Genomic DNA, 16294 nt, shown 5'->3' on the forward strand with positions numbered 1-16294 from the left:
ATACATCTGGATCTGTTGATTGATCAACTGGTCGTTAACATTGTTCATTGGAAATTTGTGGAAGAAAAAAAAATCAAAGGTTTTACAAGTTGGGAAAAGTGGGTTGTTTTTAATAATCACCAGCGAGACTGAAACACACAGAGTCTGGATGAAGCTGGAGGTCGTATTGAACAGCTGGACACGTTTCATCATTCACCGTGTTCGATTTCCACCTGCAGGCCTAAACACTTCTCATCAAACACTTGGTCAGCAGAACGCTCCACCAACTGAACTACACAACGAGAGTCATGACCTTCTCTTCCTGTAGAATCTGTTAAAGTGTTAAACCAGATAGAATTACAGTTCCTCCAGCTGCTCTGGTGATGAAGCGAAGAACAGACCGGAGAGAGAGAGAGAGTGCTACGAGGCCTGAAGAGCTCTTCTCACAATGTTCCTCCTCCGAGCTGTTGACTTCCTCCGGACCTAACCGTGCAATCGTCAGCCTAGATTAGATTCCAGGTTTGAACTCGGAGGCTTGAACTCTCAAGTAACTTTAGCAGCCGGGGGCCAGCTCTTAAACGCGGCAGCCAGCCCGACCAAAACAACCCCCAGAAATAGCTCGGATCCTGTTCTGAGCGCCGGCCAACTCAAGATTCCCCGAACAGACGCTGAAGGGAACAAGAGATCGGGAGCGCACCGCTGCTCACCACCCCCAAAGTCCATCAATCATTATTCTCCATACAAATAGAGCATTCAGATGGACAATAAGTCGAGTCAATAGGCAGCGCATGAGGAGTCTGGAGTGCATCCGGTGAGGGAAAAAGAAGCAGCCAGTCGTAAGAGGGAAACTATGGCCACAGAGAGTCATCTACATCTGCACCGCTTCATTAATTCACTCGAGCTCAATCAACGAGAGGCCTGTCGAATTTCTGGCCTCGCAGATAAAGTGGAGTCTGTGTGCAGATGGGAATCGTGAGGCAGCAGACACAGAAATGTGTCGCTGCACATTGAAGACTTTCTCAAAGTTCGTTATTCACTCAGAGGCGTTGGTGCTTTCCCCAGAAAAAAGTGGTGAGGTTCCTCATTATGTGATATTTACAACATATCAACTGTACTTTAATATTCAATCTTCACATTTACATTCAACAGCACCCGACTTTGTTTTAAGTATTCTTCAACCAAATAAGATGCATTTACAACAATGAGCTATTTCACTGATTTTCCTTCCACTTGTTAAAACTCAGAGGAACTGATTCGACAGTGGGCTGAGTGAACAGCTCATATTTCAGCTGGTGTTCAGAGTATATGACACCATAGTTCAATGTATCTGATAAATACAATGAAAACAAACAGAATGAGTGAAAGGAAGTTTGTTTAACTCATTAAATGTCCCCTGAACAGCCCCAGTTTGACACTGACGGCAGAGCAGAGCTGCCCACAGAGAGCTGTTGTCCTTATCACTCCTGCCCACCATCCCCCAACACTGCAACCAGCTCAGAGAGGAGGAGGAGGAGGAGGAGGAGGAGTGCAGTGTCATTCTGCAGCTAACACAAACTGTGTTTGCAGCAGCCACAACACACACACACACACACACACACACACACACACACACACACACACACACACACACACACACACACACACACACACACACAAACACACACACACACAAACACACACACACAAACACACACACACACACACACTAGTAGCTAGAGGAGGCTAAAGATAGAGGAAAACGCTGAGGCGATGGTAAACCTGTCTGCCATTCCTTTTGATTTAAACACAAAGAGCCCACTGAAACCCACAACACACACACACACACACACACACACACACACAATAATGTTTCCTCTTTGATGACACGCAGCCGGCCTTGATGTTTTTTTTTGTTGAAGTGAAGTGTGGGACGATGTCGTTGCCAAACCCACAGGAATCAGTCACAAAGTCAACAGGCAGCAGAGAGGGAGGCAGTTCCGGAGCGGGAGGGAAAACGACCGTGACTTCCACTTTCACAGCTTCAGTCCGAGCACCAGTGAACTCACACTATCACAGACCTGCTACTGAGTCTAATCTCAGGATGTAAACGAAACACAAGTGATTGAACGGAAGTTAACGGAAAACAAAGGGAAACTGCCAACTGAACATTAAAGGAGATAAATTACGCTCTTATTTAGCTTCATCATCTTAATTTGAAAAGGTTTACATGCCAACTGTTTACAGGAGCTGCAGCTCCTCTATTCAGCCTCTGTCTGAAACACTTGGTTTTACTCCTGATGTTTAAGGAGTCTCAGTGTTTTACATTTACAGAATAACCTGTGGAACACACCAGAGGAAGAAAACTGAAAAACCATCGTGTGTCTCCTCTAAACAAGCTGAGAACAAGTTTTCTTCTCCGTTAAAACTTCTGAGAGCTCCAGTCTTCAAATGTGTCCACTCATCTGCTCACCCAGCACCAAGAGACACCCGACGACACATTTCATCGGCAGGCAGAAATAGCCTGAATTCAATTAGCTCTCTGTGCCGTGATCGGCGCTCTTCCTGGGCCGGTACACTGAGACTCATTCAGGACCGGTTTAATCCTAATCCCACAAGGAAAGTTTCTCATGACGGAGAGATTCGCTGAGTCACACGTCATGTCAGCGAGCGGTTCGAAGCCAGTCAATGAGGATCAGGGAGTTTATCGGGCCGCCAATTAAACCCTGCGTCCTTGTCAAGGGCAGATTAGTTTTTGTGAGATTATGCAACACCTCGAGGAGTTAAGACTTTCCACCCAAGATAAACAAAGAGGTTGCTGATTCAAAACAGGACAAACTGCAGCCACAAGCATTTTCCTTCATTTCCAACACCACATCTCAATCCCTTCAATTTTTCAAACCCCCCGAAAAAACGTATTCCCGAGCTCATCTCCAGGCTTCATCCCTGCAGTAAATCCGCAGCAGCGAACACTAAAGCTCAGGTATTAGATTACACCGAGCGCACCCCCGACTATTCACTATTCTGCTTTGTGCTCAAACGACAAGAAATGGCTGTTGCGTGCCACAGAAGTGTTGTCAACAGTTGTAATTATAGGCTCAGCTCAAGATGTGCCACTTGATTCAAACTACCATGTTGCCACATCAGAGAGAACAAAAAGTCGGAAGTTAGGAAAGACAGAGCGAGCTTATTAAGAGACAGGGAGCCGCGCGCTGGCTGTCATCATTACGCTGCCGCTGTAGAACAGAGTTGGCAACACACACACACACACACACACACACACACACACATGCATAAAAGTGCAGAGAGCATCTAAATCCATTCACATGTTTAAATCTGTTTCTTGTGTGTGCGTCTGTACAAACTGCAGAGACACGTATTCAACTGTGAAGTGAAAATCTCTAACAACCACCAGTTGACGAGGTTTGCAGCCCTCTGTGTGACCTGCACTCACACGTAAATGGATATTCTTTCCTCTCAGGAATGCCAACGCTGAATTCCTCCTGGCTAATGTCTGTCTGAGTTTAACTAATGAGGGACACTGATATGGAGTGATATGATTAGAGCGCTACAGCTCCTGTCTACACTGATCAAACACAACAGCACAAGAAAGAACTCAGCTACAGTTCATTTCTCTGAGATTGTGGAGGAATCCCAGTAAAACTCTATTTTCGGTCCCGAGTACTTTATATAACGTTTATGTGATTAGAGCGATAGTGAACCAGGGAAGAGTTACAGCTGAATACGTCTGTTTATCTTTTAATTGGGAACGTTTCAACATTAGCTGAAATTAAGGTGCGCACAGCCGCCGAACTCTGCCCTGAGACACAGGCTGGGAAACTAAATGAACAACAAATTGGTCCTCGAGCAACTGCCTGAAAAAAGGAAGATGGAAAGTAAGAATGAGAGAAGGTGTGGGTGGCTTTCTTTTTTTTACTTCACCTGTGACTCTGCTGCTGGAAGGCCCCCCCTCCTCCTGAGGTTTGCACGCGAGCATCTGTCTGTGCAGATGTAGAGCCTCTGTGGAATGTACAGCATTCCCCTGACTCCCATCTCCCGAGCTGCCACCGACGCCTTCACCGAGAACTTCCGGCATGCCGCTTCCTCCGTGGCCCACTTCCCCTCCCCTGCTGGGCCTCCGCTCGGGCTCCGTTCGAGGGGGCACCAGCAGCCGCACCGAAGGTCGGTGAGACGCGTCCCCTTCGTCGTCCTCGGGGATCGGGTTGTACCAGATCTCCCCCTCGTCGTCTGCGTCGTTCTCCTCGGCGGGGTCCACGCTCCGAGGGTAAGGAGACACCTTGGCCTGACCGACAATGACCTAAATAACGATAAAGCCAAATTTGAAGTTTGAGGAAAACATGAGATAAAGGGGGAACAACAGCCTCATGCTGGATGTTGTGTAACCCTACCCTCCATAAATCTCATCCCTGTGAACAGAAAGACGAAGACGCTAACCTGAGGCAGCTGTAGGCGGACTGGCCGTGGCGGGGCTCCCCCTGAGGGTCTCAGGTGGTCTGGGGAGGGACTGGGAGGAGGCGGAGGCTGATGGGAGCCCTCCTCCTCAGCTCCCAGCATTCCCTGCAGCTCGTCCTTGGCGCAGTGATTCTTCCCGAGGGAGCTCTGCTGCAGCCAGTTGCGCTTCTTGGACACGGTGATGGTGGTGAGCGGCTGCCTCCGTGACGAAGGATCGGCCGCTCTGGCCACCTCGCGCCCGTTTGCGAAGGGGGTTTGGACATTTTCAATGAACGCTGGGGGGGAGGGGGGAGGGGGGGGACGATGGAGAGAGAAAGAATGTGAGCGGAACAACTTCATGATACTAAAAAGCAACCAATCATCATTCATCACCCAAAAAGTATTGAACTGCATTCAGTTACAGAATCTTTTACTCAGTTTCAGACAATTTGAATCTTTTCCAGTTGAAGAAAACATCTGTATCAAGAAACCAGAGGTGCTGAAACACTAAATTATGCTTTTATGCTCTAAAGAGTTCTCCTCTCATTCTCGCCTCTGCCTTTGCCACGTCTCTGCTCCATCTCATCGGACCGGGACGTGTTGTTGGACGTGACATTGTCCAATAGTTTTTAATGGCCAATGTCGAAGTTTCAATCCACCGCATGTTCCCAGAGATTAGAGGATGCATATCTTCCATCACAGCAAAAACAAAAAAGGAAGAGCAAGAAACCACTGGAGTTACAGCTGTGAAAATAAACCGGAGAGGGGGAGGTGTGTGTGTGTGTGTGTGTTTGTGTGTGTGTGTGTGTGTGTGTGTGTGTGTGTGTGTGTGTGTGTGTGTGTGTGTAAAGAGGGGGTTTACAATGTGTAGAGCCGGTGGTGACATGTGCAAATAATGTGGATGGTGACATTGTTCCTTAATGTGCCAAACACAGGCAACAAAAAAAAAGCGCCTGCATAGCTTCAAGTGTTAAGAATTTTGTTTTCAAAGTAGAAATCAAAAAGCTGCTCTGGAAATCATCTGACCTGCTTTTAGAAAAACGTGCTCAAAGAAAAACAACCTCTGTGTGTGTGTGTGTGTGTGTGTGTGTGTGTGTGTGTGTGTGTGTGTGTGTGTGTGTGTGTGTGTGTGTGTGTGTGTGTGTGTGTGTGTGTGTGTGTGTGTGTGCAGGGTCCTGCTCAAACATGTACAGCAGACTCGCGTTAAAGACTGTTTTGATCGGCGGCAGCTCCCAGACGAGCCCCTCCACATGCTCTAATGACAACTTCTCCTTTTTCCTGAAGGAAATGCACCTCATGCACGTCGGGCTGCGTCCACCAAATTACAGATGAGGGAGTATTTTCACTTTACGGATTAAAAATATAACTCGGGGGCATCCAGTGTGAGCATGTGTGATTGTCAGAACGAATAAGTCAGAAAGAGCCTCGACAGGGTTTTTTCCCCGTGTGTTATTAATTCAGAGCAGTGCTGCGGAAGAAATCTGAGGTACATTTTAAAAAAATCACGTGGTTTCAAATTACATAACGTCGACTCAATAGATTGAGACTAATGTACTTTTGTGCTTCACTGCTTTTATTGACAAAAGCCTGAAAGTGGCACAGAGAGAGCAGAGGGCTCCGCTGGGATTTGCTTTTCCCTGAAAGACGAGCGGCTCTCTCAGATCTCCTGTGATCTACAAGGCAACTTCATGAAGCAACTAATCGACCGCCTCCAAAATCCCATAAACACCCAACTTTGTAGTTCCACTGATGACAACATAACAAGTGCTGGACTTAATTCCGCTGGAGAAATATGACGAGTGTGAAGTGGAATGAAACAGATTCTGCTGGGACGCCGTTCCTCCGCGTTCCTGCAGCTCCAGCTTCCAGAGGCTCGAACAGAGGCCACTTTTAAGGCGTCCCTAATCTCAAACAGTCTGTCAGCCCCGTTTCATTTTCAGACCACCACACTGCTACGATGCAAAGACACATCTTGAAGTATTTCTTCCTTCCTCTTTATGTTTAGTTTACACACGGTTTCCAGCCTGAAACGTGTTTGTTTGACCTGAGGCAGCATCGTGCTTCCATTAGCCGGGATTAGGAGTTGATGTTGTGTTTGAGGAGCCGGAGCTGAGCAGCTTTAGCATGTGCCGACTCCTGACTGAGGGAGAAAAGTATGTTTTCTGCCTCCGTGCTGACTGAGTTAATGTGTAGGCCTGAGCTTGCAGGCTGTAATAACCCGTCATGGTTTTGTTTTCAGCTGTTCTGACCTGGCAGCTCCTCATAACCCTCTGAACTCTGTGTACTAGAAGAAAATGTATATTTACGTGAAACTTACAGAGATGCACAGGAGCTTTTACATGTTTTGTAAACTTGTTTATCGTCAAGTTCACTCAAAGAGTCTGACGACCAACATGTGTTCAAAACTACAGGCTCTTCGACATTTAATTAATAGTTAGCAAGGGAAACTTTCTCTGCACATGAACTCATCTCCCTCCTAAAGGAGCTGAAACAACATCGCTCTAAAGTAGTTTCAACTAGAGGGACGCTCTGAGACCTGAGGACACTTTATCACTACGCTGCAAATCCATGTATTGAGATCAGATACATAGACAACAACTAAAGAAGTTTTCTGCAAGGCAAAATATCCATTCTCTGATAAACGATTTGTTACTGTACAGGAAATGATTGAAGATCACGTTCCTGGATCAGCAATGAAAACATATATAAATAAATATAACCTTGGCGGACTAAAACATTGTAATCTTCATGGGGCAGAACTGTTGCATTAAGTTGTTTTAGTAATTAATATATAATTAATTGTAAATTCAGTGAAAAGTACAAATTATAAAAAGTGAAATGCTACATTTTACGACATAAAGACTATAAAGTTTGTTTCATTAACAAATATCACACGAGGAGGAACACGATAAGCTAATATTAAATTAAAATGTAAACAAGTGTGATATCAATTACGGAACAACCTCGTTAAGAGAGAGGGGAATGATTTTTACAACCAAGACAAACTGGGATTCTCTGCTGCCAGCGCTCTGCTAACGCAAGACTAAACAGAGGTGAGGTGGTTGTGCGTGGAGTTGTTGTCAGCATGCCATCTTCTTCCAGGGGTCTTTCATAACTGGAGGAGGAAGCGTGTTCTGACACGAGCAGCATTCCAGACCACAGCTCCAGATTTACAGCCTCGCCGGTGTCACACTCCTCCAGGAGCAGCACCTTCCCCGAGCACCAGCAGCAGCAGCAGCAGCAAGTGACTGCTTCTGCCTAATAAGTGAAACTTCAGCTGTATTCACTGCTGATACATATCGAACCTTCAGATCCTCCTGCTCTCAGCACATCAGTATTTCTGCACTTCAACACCTTTGACTGTAGAATCCTCGTAGTGCAGTATTCAGCTGATGAAAAACAGATTGTGGTTCCTCTGGGTTTGTTCTTCCTCACAAAATAATATTATAAACAATTCACAGGGAGTTTTATTCAAGATGAGCCATCTCTAAAGGTGTTATAAATGCTCCAAAATGTTTTAGTGAAGGTGGAACATTTAAAAAAAGGAGAAACTAAGTTTGTTTTATGCCATTAACGAAAATGAACCGTTACCTCTTCACTGTCTGTTTTATTTTTTTAAATCATCTGATTTATTGATCTGATTTAAAAGTAAACCGGAAATATTGAGTTTTGCCATTTTCACATTTTAAAGATCCAGAAAAAATGAAATTCAAAAGGTCAAGTGAAAATAACCTGCAGCCTGTAGGGCAACATTCTAAAGTGAAAAACAGCAGCATCTCAATAAAGAAAAAACAATACGGCAGCGAGGGGAGAGATTTTTAAAAGAACCTGACGATTCTTTTTAGGTTAAATATTCGTTTATACCTCTAATGAGTTGTTGTCACGAGATCTTAAAGTTTTCTGGCAAGTTAAAGTGAGCAAACAACTCAGTTCTCTTCAGGCGTGAGAGGCTGGAGATCATCAGGTTTCTATAAACACAACGCGGAGCAGAAGAGATGCCTCATCTATTAGAATTTCATGACAGTCATCATGCGTGTTTGCTCGGAGCGGACTCACACCCCTGACCTGGAGGTAACAGATGGTCAGAGCGCGTCTGTGTGAGAACGTGAAGGGATCATGGCAGCGAGGCGGAGGTGGACGGGGGCGGAGCGTTGTGGGTTTGTCTGAGGTGCAGAGAGGAATGCACACTTATAAAGAAAGACGCTGATTTCCTGAATGTGCTGGTATGAACCTGTGCCATGTGAGCCTGACAGTAAAAACCCAATTATACTCGTGTCTAAATCTCTTGAGTGACTGAATCGTTTTTTCTCCTCAAAGACAACAACAACACTTAATCCACTTTCCCATAGGCTTTCCTTTTGTTTCCTGGATTCCTTTTCCTTCTTGAAGCCTCCTCTCTCTTAATAAGAGCAAAACACACACCAGCTCGTTTTCTCCTCGACACAGACAACACTTTGTTGTGTATACAGAGTTTCTGCCCCCCCCCCCCCAACCCCCGCCCCTCTTCTTCACAGGGAATCGTTCGCTGTGTGCCATACATTCCTGTTGCCTCTCATTCAAATGCTAATCGGGATTCTCAGTGTAGATTTTTCTTTTTCTACTTTTTACAGAGCTGAGATCATCCAGGGTTGCATCACATGTCAACACTTGCATCCCACTGAGGCGTCATGGCAGCACGGTGCTAATATCACAATTTCTAGAGCTGACAAACTAATTCTTGTCAATGCTACAGCTCTTCCAGTCGCCCCTCTGTCCTACAGCTCTTTGTGAAAATAAAGATAATGCAAATGTCCGAGTCAGTTGTTCAGGACATTTTCTGCCGTAGATGTCGGAGATTTACAAAATGACGACGAAGATGTCAACTTGGAAAGAGAACAAGAGTCCAGAGCCTTTGGACCGACGAGGGTCGACACTGGTGCCGATGCGCAGTTAAAAAAGTCGCAGCTCGACGCCTCACCTCAATGTTCTGGAAGTGTTCCAGAAATTAATAAATACAATCCAGTTTGTTTCACTGTTAATCAGTAATTTAACAACCCAACATGTTGCGAGTGTTTGCCACACACTCCGAGCAGACAGCATCACGTGAGTCATCCATCTCGTAAACCTTCCTGGTCTGAACCCTGATGCCTCAGGTTTCTGCTCCATCACCCGATCCATCTTTAGAGCTACCGTCCTCCATAAATCTGTCCAGGTGCAGACAAACCCGACGAGACAAATGAATGTACTTCCTCCGTCAGCCATGTGAGTTTATGTGAGGGGGGGGGGGGGGACTGCAGCTTGGTAACAAGGTGTTTGGTAAAATTCATAGAACAAACACCACGTCGTCCTGACATGACGAGGATTGTGTTACACCTGCATTCTCAGAACTCCGAGCTATTGTGACTGAGGAGGCTGGAATTAATGTCAACAAAATGTTGAGCAATGCCCCGGAAACCTTAATCCTGACTTTACCTCATAGCCATCATACCTGTGTGTTTTGCTTTTCGAGGAATTGTCGGACATGAAATGGAAAAGGCATTTTCACTTCCCTGCAGAGAATTACATGAGAGGGGTAGAGATGACTGACTAAACATCTGGCTACCAACAACTCTGAATCTTACGGAGCCCCGTGACAGAAACTTTTACAAGAATCTCTAGAAAATGTGTGTAAAATCCTGAGAACGTTTTGCGAGACTAGCTCATGTTCTTTGCATTTCGCACACATCTGCCAGAATCCTTAGAGCTGCTCAGAGTTCTGCAGTTGGTTGTCAGAGTAGGTTTTGCAGGCAGCCAGTGGTATCACGCTCCCCTGCCAGGAAGCAAAGAAACCTACTTCCCAAAAAGTTGACATGTTCTTTCTGCAGAGATGCTGTTACGTGCAGTGTTTTGTTTCTCTCTCTCATGCTCTCTCCCTCTCCCTCCCTCTCTCTCCCTCCCTCTCATCTCCTCCAGGTGTGGGCTCTTGCAGCACCTCCACTGGCACAGCTGAAGCCACTCTGGAATCAGGGAGAGGCTGATAAAACCCTGAGCAGAGCTTCAGATGTTGCCAGAGCTGCGAGTGAACTGTGTGGTGGTGTGCATGAGTTGGTTTGTGCTTTTTGTGTATTTTTGAACTCTTTGAATAATTTCTGTTAGGGCTCTTTTGGTTAATCTGAATTTTGTTGGAGATTATTTTAGTTGTTCTTTGTTCGCTTATTCTCTCTTCAGTTTTGTGCAGAAAAAATACTTGATTTTCCTGCTGGTCACTTGTTTTCCCCCCGTTTATTTCTAATTGTTAGTCCCTCATATCCTCGACCTCCGAGGGACGTAACAGATGCATAAACAAATTTGTTCCCCCTGACTGCAGCTCTTTTCTGCAGCATTCAATATTTCCAGCCATGCAAACTCAGGATGCACATCTCTCTTAGTATGAACCAGAGGACTGAAAGAAACAGATAAACGAGAAGACATATCTGCCTGCAGGGAGTGAGTGAGTGGGAGATCTGCTCTGTTTGTGGTGTCGATGGCTCAGTCTCAACTTTAGGTTTGACTGACACACTGCTCCTCAGTTCAGGTCTGGCCAAAACATGACTCGTGGATCCTGCCTGCCGGCACGCCGCTGCTCTGCCACAGCACACCACAACAACACTATAAATCCTCCAGCTGCAGTTACAAACGTGCATGCTCGATACAGAGACGTGCACGTTCATGCTTATGTGCACAGTATCTCTCACCCACACATTTATGAGAAGTGACACGCTCGTCTGTGGGTGATAATTGACACAATTTACACTGTAATTAAAGGACAAGCCAGAACAAAAATGAATTAGCTCCTGTCTAATTAAGCCTATATCTTGTCTTATGAACTAATAGTGAGGTTTAATTTCAGAGCAACACTCCAGGGGATGAAGAGGGCTATTTTTAGAAAGTCTGAAATATGCAAATATTAGCATAAATAGAGAGTGGACCCAGGAACTCAATGAAGATTTTCAGGCCAAGACAAGCAATCCACTGGAGCTTTTGAAAGCTTCTGGCATTTCTTTTACCTTCTTTTAAATGGCTCTTTGTGAGGCGCTGAGAGGCCCACAGTGGAGATGGAAGCCCAGGGCTGACCTTCATAAATACTAAATCGCCGTTCATTTTGTTCATTCATGGCAAAGAATTAAGTGACACAACGCAAACAAGTTAAACAACAGGAATGGCATCCTAAATATTCAGCCTAAAGTCTCTTTAAAATGCAAGTTACCATGGAGCTGTCCAGAGCAAACGACTGGGGAGGAAGGTGACATGACAGCCGACCCCCCCCCCAACACACACACACACACACACACACACACGACTACCACAAAGAATAACTGCAGTGGCTTTTCTCCTGCTTCGGATTCCTCTGGCCACAGCTGTGGAAAAGTTCAGTGGGGGACAGAGAGAGGGGAACGCTGAGCAAAATGGGGGAAAAAATGAGAATCGTGTGGGGAAGAAACCTCGGAAACTAATATCAAGAAGGTCCTGTCTTCATTTTAACCAAAAGGCAGCAGAGGAAAGAGCTGGAATGGTAAAAGCCGCAGAGCCAATGGCGGCTGGACGCCAAACATGGAAGGTTCCGCTCAGCGGCCCTCGGAGATCTCACTCTATTTCGAGCAGCACAGCGACCTGACAGTCAAACAGCAGCCTGCGCACATGGCAGCACATCCTTCTATTCTGGAAAACACTGTCAGCACAACAGACACACTCACAGGCCTGCACACACACACACACACACACACTCATAAACATCCAAACACATGCAAATCTGTTACAGAGGGTGAGAAAATGAATGGCAGAATAAACAGATTCTACTTTCCAACACTCTCTACAACAGTTTTCCACACAGGCCGTTTTCAAATCCTGTGATTAAACTGGCTAACTGCCTTGTTTGCAGTCAGCTCAGGTCAGCATCGACTCAGAGTGTAAATCATTCTGTAAAATCAATGAAAAGGTCACTAAATAAATATGCAGAGTGACACTAGTGTAATAGAGCTCAGCATCATCGCAAGGTTGGTGCAAAGTTTCCCAAATTTCCCTTGGGATCAATACGGTACTCGTCCATCTATTGATCTAAGCTTTTCAAAGTGGCTAAACAGACGTTGTGCCACGATTTTTGGGTCGATTAAAGTGTCTGAGGTCAAGGATGAAGTGTTGGTCTGAACTTCTGATGCCAAATAATTGATGAATAGGTAAAGTAAGTGATTCTAATCCACTACACCTTTATATCAGGTGAATATCTCCTCTGTCTTTTCTCTGGTTTTTCCTACTCAGCTCTGCAAATAGGAAGTAAACAAAGTGGCTCAGACCTCAGAACAGAGGCTGTTCAAACTGTTGCACAGAACAACAGGTAGTAGATGAGAGAGGGATGGAGATGGAGAACAAGAGATGGAGGCAACATTAAGGCCGGTACATGGATGTTACATCTATCAGAGACAGCGTGATGGACGGAGAGAAGACTGAGGAAAGAAACTGAATATTCGCTTCCTCGCTCTGTATTCTGCAGATGTGTCATTGCCTTGGCGATGCATGAATTTGTGGGGTGGAGCTTCTGAAAGAGCGCTGAAGCGAGGGGTTTGTTTGTTTTGGTGTCGAGTTCAAATGTCAAACAGTCTCCGGGACTAACGTGCTGAGAAAAATGGAAAGTTTAACAGCAACAATTTCAGACCAAACCAGGGGAACTGCATCTGCGGAGGACGACACTTTAGCCTAATTTCCATCCCATCCTTTGCTGAATGAAGAAACATGGTAACATGGTTTCATGACACAGATGTTTTCATATACTCAAACCGCATCACAAGCAGAATATAAAAGCATGGTTAGGAAATCATTTGACATTTTGAACATATTCAAACATTACATACATATACACACAAACCCACCACCACCATGAGAAACACTGCCGCAGCTATAAGAGGAGAGTTAGTTGTTACTGATCTACTCTGTGAGTGACTCGACCTACAACCTGATGTGATTTAATTCAGTGTTAAAATGCACCTAAATTAGTATGAAGGACAGAACCCGCCACCGGTTAGAGTCGTAAAAGGAAAGCAAAGAGATCTGAGGTGTCCCCGTCACTTTGCTTTGCATCCAGAAGAGGAGGAGTGCAGTGTGGACCACCACCAGACGGAGTTTACTATGAGTGGAGGAGGAGGATGATAATAATCAGACGTGAGGAAGGAGGGTGAGAGGTCTCTGATCTTAGAGGATCCACGGGAGCTGAGGCCACTCCGTGTAGCCTTCCTACCTGGCTGCTGCTGCTGCTGCTGCCGCTGTCGAGGTGACTTGACTGTAGGGGATTTAGCCTTGCCAGATTTGACCTCCCGGCTGGATGTCTGGACCCCAGGTTTGGACCCACCCAGGTTAGCTTGGGAACAGGAGCGCTCCTGGCTCTGGCCTCCACCACGAGGCAAAGACGAGCCCTCTATACGCTGCTTCATCTCTGAAGACAGCAAACGGCCTTTGTGCATCCACTCTTGCATCTTATTGACAGTGACCCCGTGGCCCTTGTTGACAGAGTGGGGCCCCTGTGAGCAGACTCCGATCAGCTCCTTCTTGCTGCTGTGACTCTGATGTGTCGACGCCTCGGCGTTGCTGTCCGAGGATCCCGTGAGGCTGTTGACCGAGCCGCTGCTCTCGTTGAGCCGCCCGCCGCCGTCCTCCTCTCCGCCAGCATCTTGCAGCAGCTCATCACTGCTGATGGCGTTGGTGTCCGACAGCTCGCCCACGTCTCGGACTTCCTCTTGAGTTTCTGTGGCCTCTTTATCAGGACTCTGTGTTCCAGGAGCCCTCAAACAGACCGAGACTCCACCTGAGTACCTGATGGCTGCGTCACTAGCCGAGCGCAACAGAGTTGGTCTCGTCTTGGTCAAAGTCAGGTTCACCATGCTCTTACTGTTCAGCCTGCTTCTGAGGCCTGACTCAGGGTTCCCACTGATGCAGAGCAGGAGTGAGTCAGTGTCAGACACCTGCTGTGGACTGTGGTCTCCTCCTGAGGACCAGGAGTCACTGTCCATGTTTTTGGCCGACAGCCTGGAGCACAGGCTGTCTCTGGAGTGGCTGCTGCAGGAGGAGGTGGCCTGCTGCTCCGCCAGACCACCACCACCACCCTGCTGGACATCCAGGTTGATGTCGTTCATAGCGTTGATGAGAAGGTAGTAAGCTTCCTTCAGCTGGCTCCTAAGCCTGTCTGTCTCCTGAGCACTGCTTCCTCTATCCTGACCCGACTGAGGCGAGTCTGCAACCTCTGATCGATCGCTTTTCACTCTGATAGTTTCATAAAAAGGCAGAATTTCATTGTCATAGTAATCCTCGTCCTCGCTGTCTAAGGGGTATCTGAGAGAGGCCTCTGTGGCGCACAGAGATGCCATGTTGATGTCGCATATCTCTAACTCTGTGGGGAAAAACGTGGGGCTCTGCAGCCCCCCCACAGTCCCTCTAATGTCCCCTGCGAACTCTGGCTCATAGCTCTCAATATTTCTGATTACAATGTTTTCCTCCGTGTTGCTTGGCACGCAGTTTGGATCCACGACTGCGCAACGTGCCTCCGAATTCGGGTTGTTGTCAAAGCTCCGGTTGGCGTTGTGTCCGTGCAGGGCCGCTGCAGCCGCTGCCATGTGCCGGGACTCCGCCGCGTCCTCTGGAGGAGCTTCCCCGCCCGCGGTCTGCGGCTCAGCCCGGCGCTTAACGTGGTTTGAATTGTCCCCAAACCCGATTGAATCCCCGGCGCTGCGCTGCCGAGGCACCGAGACGAAGCGTTTTCTCTGGACCCCCGCCGGCGAGCCCGCGGTTTCATCGGCGGTTCTCAGCCCCCGGTGGCTCTCGTCTCCCTCCCCGATCACACCACCCGCAACCTGCGCATCTCTCTGAAGTGAGACCCCGTTAACCCGAACCCTGCCCCCGCTGCTCTGCTCCGGGGGACGCGCGCCGGACAACTCCGCTGCGCAACTCTCCCGGACCACCACAACCCGCCCTGCGCGCACCGTCGCCAGGTCAACACAATTCTCGTACGCGCTCATTCTCTCCGCCGTGAGCGACACGACCGGAGCCTCACCGGAGCCTCCCCGCAAAACTTTTTCTTTACCTTCTCGGCTCCCGTCCGCCGCCGCCGCAGCAGCAGATCCGTATCCACCGCCGACCGTCGCTCCTTTCTTGGATTTCTTCCCCCGGAGTTTCGCTAGTAAAGTCCTCCGCAGAGGATCAGCCATTCCTCTCCTTTGACCCCCCGGTTAGATTCCTCCCGGTTTCTTTCAGCTCGTGGGCTCCAGAAGGAAAACACCGAGTGGGATCTGCGCGCTCGCCGCCGTCAAAGCTCGCCGGGCGGACGCGCTCCTCTCCATTCTCCGCTGTCACCTCCGCTCTGTCGCCTCGGTTCTCTCTTGCTCTCCCTCTCTCTCTCTTGCTCTCTCTCTCTCCCTGCACCACCTCTCTCTCTCTCTATGCTCAACTGCACCTCCTCTCTCTCGTTCTCTCTCCCCCTGCACCACCTCTCTCTCTCTCTCTCTCTCTCTTTCGTTCTCTCTGCTACACACACACGCTTCACCCTCTCTCTCTCTGCTCCCCCCCCCCCCCCCACACACATCTCCCTCCCTCTCTTCTTTCTCTCTAGCGCCTCACCTCTCCTTCCCCTCTTGTTTGCAGCTAAAACATTTGGAATATTTTCCTGGATCAAAGTTCAGGAACCCTGAACTTTTCTTTTTCGCAGAAAAAATTGCATGAAAACAAGTTCGTGTTGAAGAAACAAGTTTGACATGAAGTGATTTAAAGCTGTAAAATGTGTTTGTCCAGTGAAGGTGAACACAAATATCTCCACATTATTTATTTGTTCTGTCTGTTTTCTGTATTTCTTTTCTTTTGCACGTACAGAATAGTGAATCATTATCACAAATATTCATAAAGTTGTTTAGTG

At 47.3% G+C, this 16294-nt stretch overlaps 1 protein-coding gene across 2 annotated transcripts in view; it reads right to left on the minus strand.

The window, feature by feature from the left end:
• The window catches only part of syde2 (synapse defective 1, Rho GTPase, homolog 2 (C. elegans)), a 42096-nt gene extending 26221 nt beyond the window's left edge, over nucleotides 1–15875 (minus strand). The window contains exons 1-3 of one of the 2 annotated variants that reach the window (XM_069521592.1): nucleotides 13634–15873; nucleotides 4411–4703; nucleotides 3898–4273 (exon numbers count right to left, since the gene is read on the minus strand). In XM_069521592.1, the coding sequence (XP_069377693.1) occupies nucleotides 3898–4273; nucleotides 4411–4703; nucleotides 13634–15593 (2629 nt within the window). In that variant the 5' untranslated portion in view covers nucleotides 15594–15873. Of the gene's footprint in view, nucleotides 1–3897; nucleotides 4274–4410; nucleotides 4704–13633 lie in introns of both variants that reach the window. The other variant, XM_069521593.1, reaches the window with a different exon arrangement.
• Between the last annotated feature and the right edge of the window lie 419 nt (nucleotides 15876–16294).

The sequence above is a fragment of the Paralichthys olivaceus genome, chromosome 3 (genome assembly GCF_024713975.1).
Source record: "Paralichthys olivaceus isolate ysfri-2021 chromosome 3, ASM2471397v2, whole genome shotgun sequence".
NCBI classification, from domain to species: Eukaryota; Metazoa; Chordata; class Actinopteri; order Pleuronectiformes; family Paralichthyidae; genus Paralichthys; species Paralichthys olivaceus.